Source organism: Anabrus simplex, chromosome X (genome assembly GCF_040414725.1).
Source record: "Anabrus simplex isolate iqAnaSimp1 chromosome X, ASM4041472v1, whole genome shotgun sequence".
Taxonomy (NCBI): Eukaryota; Metazoa; Arthropoda; class Insecta; order Orthoptera; family Tettigoniidae; genus Anabrus; species Anabrus simplex.
The window spans coordinates 169,960,277-169,968,820 of record NC_090279.1 but is presented as its reverse complement, the minus strand read 5'-3'; the positions used below and the strand labels follow the sequence as shown (position 1 = coordinate 169,968,820).

The 8,544-nt window shown below is 35.2% G+C and overlaps 1 protein-coding gene across 1 annotated transcript in view; it reads right to left on the bottom strand.

Annotated features, from left to right (window-relative positions):
- Positions 1-415: 415 nt before the first annotated feature.
- LOC136886033 (cholesterol transporter ABCA5) overlaps positions 416-8,544 on the bottom strand; it is a 256,631-nt gene continuing 248,502 nt past the window's right edge. The window contains exon 30 of the mRNA XM_067158745.2: positions 416-7,702. Within this exon, the coding sequence (XP_067014846.1) occupies positions 7,623-7,702 (80 nt within the window). The 3' untranslated portion in view covers positions 416-7,622. The remainder of the gene's footprint in view (positions 7,703-8,544) is intronic.

Genomic DNA, 8,544 nt, shown 5'->3' with positions numbered 1-8,544 from the left:
CGAAGATACCATACTCTCAAGTACTACTAGGGGCATTGGTGAGTACTCATACCAACTTTAAAGCCTCTGAACCGAAGGCCTTAACGATGACCATTCAGCCAAGGAGTCTGACGTGAGTGTGCATGTTCCTGAAATTACTAATTTAATTTGTCCCTACCACTCAAGTACAATAACAGACTCCTTGGCTGAATGGTCAGCATTGAGGCCTTCGGTTCAGTGGTCCCGGGTTTGATTCCCGGTCAGGTCAGAAATTTTAATCACGTTTGATTAATTCTTCTGGCTTGGGTACTGGGTGTTTGTGTTTGTCCTAACAGTCCCCTCTTCATATTCATACAACATATCACACTACCAACCACATCAGAAACACGCAATAATGATTACGTCCCTCCATATAGGGTTGGTGTCAGGAAGGGCATCCGGCCGTAAAACAGGGCCAAATCCACATGTGCACCACAGTTTGCACCCACAACCCTACAGTTGTGGGAAAAGCAGTAGAAGAAGACGACTCAAGTACAATAATAATGGGGCCCAATGACCTAGATGTTAGGCCTCTTTAAACAACAATCATCATCACAATAATAATGTTATTGGTTTTTCATTCCACCAACTACTTTTACAGTTTTCAAAGATGTTGAGGTGCCGGAATGTTGTCCTGCAGGAGTTTTTTACGTGCCATTAAATCTAATTGACATGAGGATGATTTATTTTAGCACCTTAAAATACCACCAGACTGAGCCAGGACGGAACCTGCCAAGTTGGACTTCGAAGGCCAGAGCTCTACCATCTGAGCTATTCAGCCCAGCGACTCAAGTACAAGTTCTTATATTTTGTTTTTAATGAGGTAGAATTTTTGTATTTTATTTTCTCTTGTAAGGTACTTCACTTATGGAGAAAGGTTCAGAAATGAGGGAGGGGTGGGCAATACACTTACAGTACAAAACAGGAATCAAACCAACATATACACTGTATATACATCTTGTATATCGTTGTTGCACTTCGAAATACCGTTATGTGACAATGTTGAGGGGAGAAATACTGACCCGCAGCACATGGATCACTTAGAATGAAAATTCGTTGATACAGTTCATGCAATACTGAACCTTAGATGACAGAAGCTTTTTGGTAAGAGTTCTAAGCTGAAATATTATCACACAGTGGATTTTCTAGGTGCAACGATGATATACTGTTCACAGATCTTGAGTTGATCCATGTTAAGAAAGTGCCCTAAACTCAGCCAGCTGTGGGTGTAAATGTTACTAGTTGTCATGCAAGAACATAAAATAGAATTTTCATTCAGTAGTAAGCTGTGCGTCTGGACTCTCATATAGCTTGTAAAGGCATTGAAATAGAAAATTTCACAACACAAATTGGTAATTCCCTCACCGTATCTTTACTAATCAACTCTTTAAAATTATTTCTAAACCACTTAACCAGTAACGCACCTACATTTATGTCCATTACAAAAATAATCAAGTCACAAATAACAGCCTAAACCGGTTGTATACTGTTCATGTTTTGCTGAAACAACTGTGCTGGTGCAACAACGAAAGATTATAAGAGGGATCTGAGAATTGTTTCTAACAGAAGCACATTACCATGGTTTCTAATTTTTTCATTTTTCTGTTTTTGCATTTACTATAAAGTTTTTTACAAAGTGATATTATTCATTGCTTAGTTAACTGTTACAATATTAAATTTATTTTTAATACACAATGAGAATGCAGTTATATTTTTCTTGAAATGAACTGATCTGGTCATTTCTTCACAAAATGGAAAGATGATGCCTACTTTCTTCAAAATTCAATCCTTGCAACTCGTGCACAATTCAACATATAAGGAATGTATAAACGTAGTCTATGATGAGCGATGACAGACCTGTACGGCCAGGGTCAGTGCTCTTCAAAAATGCATAATTATAAATAACAATGATCCCTTCTTGCTTTGATCTTCTGCCTCCAGCATTTGCTCTTACAGAAAATGATTTACTGGCACAACACAACAGGTGCTTGTTATGTAATATTGATTATAAGCTTCATCATCCTACTCAACACAAAGTATTTACTAATTGAACACAAACCAATTTACAGATTTAAAAAAAGTTATAATCAAGCAAAGGAATACAAACCTTTGCCCCAATATACAGTGTTTGGCTAGCTGACTGAATGGTAATACTGTAACTGCATTAACTGCCCTTAGCCTATAATACCTCTCCTGGCCACTTGGCTGGCTATTTTCCCTCTGCATCTCACAAGGGCTGATTTAATTTCACAGGGATCAAGTCATAATCTGTATACATTATGCAATACCTGTATATGTACATTGTTTATGGAGTATCAACTATTTTCTGTAAAATATGATGAAATTATATGATAGCCTTTTTGATTCATGCTAGAATTATCAAGAAAAATATTTCAAGAAAACCATCAAGGAAATTCATTAATCAAAGATAAAGTTTACATTGCAAAGTTTTAGAACACCAGTCTCTCTTGTAGGGAACAACATGGCATATAGTATATATAACACTGCTTATTTTTTACATTTTCCTTGTGCTTACTGGCAACTAAAATGTAACTTACAATGTACTAAAGAGTATTCTCTAGATGCTAGTTCAACTTTAGAATTTTTTTTGTAGATTTTTTCCCTTCACTAATTCATTTTTCAGAATAACATCCCTACTTATTGTTTTAGTATTTGAAAAATTTATCTTCTTTTCAGTAAACAACAGCATAATTTAATAATATAATAATCTGAAGAAATTACGAAAACAATATCTAAAACTCTTCTTTTTACGTGCAAATATAAGATACAAATACATATAATTCAAAAAAGAGAACTTCCAAAAATCCAATGCATATTTTTATCTTCTTCTGCCTGCTCTGCACTCAAAGTTTTCATTTCTGTGATTTTTTTTGCTCCAATTCAAAACTATACATTCATTTGTTTTCTTAATGTTTATATTTTTTCAATCTTTTTAGTCTGGAGGAAGGGGGAAAAAAAACACACATGCACACACAGGCACACATCCACACATAAGAACTAGGCAATGTCTGATTCTTATTATTTTTTCTGGTTTTTTTTTTTGGGCATTGTGACCAATGAATATAATTTATATTTACAAGTTTGCGTACTTCAATTTTCTTCTTTTCATTTTGTTCCATGCCAGATAGTATTTCCTCATCATTGCACATATTCTCTCTTTACAAACATTACCTTTCAATCAATAAATTAATCCTAATTTTTTATCTGAAAGGCCACCAGATTTGAGTGAAATACTAATACAATGAAAGGTAATTCACTCAAGTGAAGTGAAGTTACTTAGTTCAATTTGTTCAAGAACATTGGAAGTCATCTTCGTTAGTTTACCACATTCTGTAATGGAATAGGCCCGCATCCTTATTCACTAATAAAAGTATTGTATGTTATTTTTGAAGTTTTGTAACTAAATTTTTGATGTGTGGTTGTCTGCAGATCTTAATGAATACTCTAGTATTACACTTCACTGAATATGACTTATGATTAAATATGCCATTGTATTTTTTTAATTACTGTATCTGAATGATAAATTGAGTTTATTAAAGTTCTCCATATTCTTATTTAAAGGAGTTGTTCTGGCTCAAAAGCTGTGTTAAGAGTCAAAGGTATTTATTCTCCAAAAGTGTTTTAGTATTCTTATCCTCTTTTATGCACTTTATAACCTGACCAATTCTTGGTGAAGTACACAGCCCCCCCCCCCCCTCCCCCCCCTCTCACTATCAATACTTCCTGATTAACTACTGAATGATTTTCTATGGCCAAAATGTAGACAAATAAAATAAAACATACCGTATTTACGCGAATAATCCCCGCACCCTAACTTTAGGAAGGCTGATTTTGAAAAAAAGCCAAGACTGACTCAAATAAAACCCGCACCCCAATTTTGTGCCTCGATTTAACAAAAAATGTGCGGGTATTATTCGTGTGAATACAGTACTTCAGGGAATTTATTGTAGATGAGAACAACGTACTCCAGTAGAAAAAAACATGATGATCTTGGATCACAAAGTATCTAAGAGCAATAACACAGGGCCCAAGTTGACCTGCAGCTTTGGAATGTGTGCAGTAAGTATTAGAAACCTTGGAGCCTTCTTTGGTGCCAATACTTGTTGACCTCAACAAAATGATAAAATTCAATGAAATGACTGAAATCTAATGTACACATTGAAGGACCATGACAAACATGATTGTGGGGGGGACTTGATAGAAAAAATGGTACTGGACAAGATGGCAAGAATGTTGGCATGTCGTGAAGTGTTGGTGTTGAAGAATGGAAATTGAAAATGTCATCAATGAACCGAATGCAGGCCTTATAGAAAAGTAGATGTATCGCAGAATGTTGAAAATCCCATGGGTGGACCATGTCGCCAAGAAGGAGGTACTCTATCGAGCTGGGAAATCGTGCCAAGACTACATCCTCGCAAACCACAGGAAAGCAACCTATTTCGATCACGTCTTCCAAAATGACAAATACACGCTGATGTAACCAATTATAGAAGGCAAGAAGAAAGGAAACATGGACAGAAAGTATTATCCTGGGCACAGAACCTCAGACCGAGGTTCAACATCCACTGACAGGAAACACAAAATACGAAAAATTACTCTATTTCTGTTGGCAACCTTCTTCCAGAAGAAGAAGAAGAAGAAGTTATTCTATATTCTATATCTTCAGTTTTCCCAAGCCAAATAACATTTTACTAATAAACTCTGAAATTCAATTTAAGTTCAGATTAATTTTTTTTTTTTAAACACCAAGTTCCATTACTTCTTACCCTCCTTTCTCTTAATATTTAATAATGTTATTTGCTTTATGTCCCACCAACTACTTTTATGGTTTTTGGAGTCTTAATATTTCATTATTTTGACAGTGGTTATGTTCATAGAGTGAAAAAGAAAACTGAAGAACCATATTTTTCCTTCCAAAACTCTATTTACTTCAATAACAAGTTATATTATTAATAAAATTATTTGTACTCTTGCTACATGACATGAATTGCCACTGATTATAATTAATTGTCCTACATGATGTCTTCAAGGTACTAGTTATCACACTCGGAATTTGATAATACATAACATTAAGAAGGGGTAGATTTTTAGGAAGTTTTTTAATTTATTTAGTTTCTTCAAAGCTGATTTACCTAGTGTTTCAATTCTAAAATAATATATTTTTTTCTAAATAGAAAATCAATAGTATCCTTGGTATTCAAGCCCGAGTCATATTACCTTCGAAGCTAAATTAACGAGCATGCAAATGGTGAAAGTATTCTTCAGTACAGGTGAGCAAAAAATGAGTTGCCCATCGGCCACGACAGACAAGGTAGCCAAAATAACAAATGACGTGGCAAGTGAGTGCTTTATCATTCTCAGCTAAACAGTTGTTGAAACCACACACGTACAATAGTGCGCTAAGATAGTTATGGCTAATAATGGCCGAAGTATTCTATTTACGATACATATGCACATACAGAATCAGCCTGTACTGTGGATCATTGACCTCTCTTCACTTCTCGCACCTCTCTAGAGACAGAAGAGATGCGAGCCACTTCTGGTCAATTCCTTAGTTCTTTCTTGATCCAGTTGACGCTTCATATAGGTTATTATTACGGGGTGCTCACCACGCCCAAAGGCATTTTATACCTAACTGCCAGGTTTCAATGAGGCCACCCCTAAGCTGGAAAAACAGATGTCTCTTGTAGCCGATCTTAGGCTAGAGAACAGACACTGCCTGCTAGATTTTAGTGGCACTTCCTTCACTGGGGGATGACACCAGCACCCAAATAAAGGGGCTCCTCCGCACAGTCATTAGCACCTTTAGAATCAGGTTATTTCCTGCCATCGAACACTCGGCGTTGAGTCGCCGACTGTACGGATCACTCCATTCAGTAGCAGGCAACCCTGGCCAGACGTTATGTCAGGAGATTATTTCACGAAAAGTTTCCTGATGAAATAATAATAATAGGCCTATTGTTTTTTAAACAAATATACAGGTAACAATGGTAGATATGAACAAATCATTTTTGCAACTTTTCATTGAAGAATTAACTGAGAGGGAATATAGTTTCATCTCTTTATAGTGGGATTCATCGTTGGCTTATACAATCGATGTTTTAGTGCGAGCAATTCAGGAAGTGTTTGATGATGGAATTATTATTGACAACACTTGATCCAACTGCACCCCAGATAAAATCAACTGTAACTACTGTCTGTGGTATTCAATAAAAGATAAAGTATGCAAGACAAATACATACACCTTAGAGAGAAATAAACACACAAATAAATAAATAAATTCAATTTTCCTCCAGGAATTACAAAGAGTGATGGATAATTTTATTAATCCATGGCAGAAATGTTTGAAAACTGAAGGAAAGCTGTTCTAATGTCTCCTTGCGTGACGTGGGTGAGTACATTTTTAAGTGATTAAAAAATACATATTCTTAGCTAGTGACTATGGTATCGAAATAGTAGTTTGTTAAAGCACAGACGTGTGTTGGTGTCTGGCAGGTGGCGTGACCCAAGGGCTGCGTGGATGAGAAACTCATAATCTGTTCTCTCTGTAGTATGCTGAAGGAACACATTTTATAATATACCACTTTGGTAGACTTCTCTTGGTTAATCAAGGAAGTTATCTTAATACTAAGGTTGCCTGATTCTCCAAGAACACATGATAATGGAAAACATTTCACCTTAATTATGAGCATGGAAAACTAACTCAAGAAGTTCTCCCTTATGGTCTGTGAAACATTTAAATTCACCTTATTGAGTGAGATACCTTTAAAAAAAGTAGTAGTAATATCTTTTTACTATAATTCTTGAATTCATTTGTTGTAACTAAATCTAGAAATTAATTGGACTAGACGCTATCTCGTTATCTTTTTTGTAGTAACCATGGAGTACCTCGTCCGTTCTGTAAATTATTAATATAATAATCTGGTTGTATTTATTTATATGTTATGAGAATATTTTTTTCATTTTCGATATATATATAGAGAGAGAGTTACGTTGTTATCATATGCACAGCACTATATTACTCTCCAAAATAAAATAAAAAAGATTCAATTCCATAAATTTATATATTAACACTCTATTAAAGAGATATTTCTCTGCCGCCAATAACCGGGAGGGGGAGGGGGGAAGATCGAGTGTCCATTGCACTCGTTTACATCATCACAATACTGTATTTTCAAACCAGTCCAGCAATTTGAAACTTGATTATGATGTGCAGCATTATTTGAACTTACAAAAAGACTTTCTTCAATAACTGACACTTTGGGATAGTTTGGGTATGTTACTTTCTTTTCTTTGGTTCCACATTTAGCTCAGTCAATATCACACAGAATTATAAATATATTATTGACTAAATCTTGATGCTATAAAGCCACTCATAAACCATCCTATTTTAACCCTGTCTTGGTTCCGTCGCAATCTGTTAGCCACACACAAGTCAATGCAAATGTATCAACTTGATGACCTTCAAGCTTAAAAGCCATGCAGAAACCAATCATTAAACCAGCCTTGTTGTTCAAGTAGGAAATGAAATCACACAGGCAAACAGCAACTGATCACAGTTGCCATAATGTCTATATAGATTTTTAATGTGCAAATTTCAGGAAAACTTGTTCCAGGGTTGTCTGGCTAAAGCTGTACTCTTCTATATCCAAGTCCACTTTTGCTGCAAGGGAAAATATACAGTTTTTAAATTACCTCAAAAATGTAAAATACAATGAAAAGAATGTTAGAGAGAAATAGTGATTTATCTAGGTAAGAACATGAAGCACACAAGTAGAGCAGGTCAGAGCATTAAAATAAAATTCTTATGATGATTATGATGCTTGCTATTTAAAGGGACCTAACATTTAGGTCATTGGCCCCTAATGGTATGAAATGAGACGAAATGTAATGACAATCATAGTTTACTAGCTTCATTAGCCCCGTATTGATGGTTCTAACGATCACAATTATAAAGGTGGATTTCCCACCTAATCAAAACTTATTTTATATTGATGTATTTAATGCAGCTTATCACAAGTTTCCAACAGATCACAAGTTAAGCAAGAAGGAATGCTTTCACCCTATTAATCCTAAACATTGGACATTAACTTACAAGACGATCAGGACCCAACTACAAGAAGACCTTAACTCATTTTATTCATTTCACCAAAATTGGCATCTTTTAAGTATGCAAAATATGTACTTGTTTTTAAGATAGAAATGTACAATTCATCAAGAGTGTGTTAATAGAATATCAAGAGCACACCAGTGACACTTCACAAACAAACTTTTAGATATAATTTAAACCCCAATCTGATGAAAGTTTTATCACAACATTGCATAATTTAAACTTAGAAATAAGTAGTCTTAAACTTAGAAATAAGTAGTGTTTTTTTTTTAATTTGCTTTACGTCGCACCGACACAGATAGGTCTTATGGCGACGATAGGAGAGGAAAGGCCTAGGAAGTGGAAGAAAGCGGCCGTGGCCTTAATTAAGGTACAGCCCCGGCATTTGTCTGGTA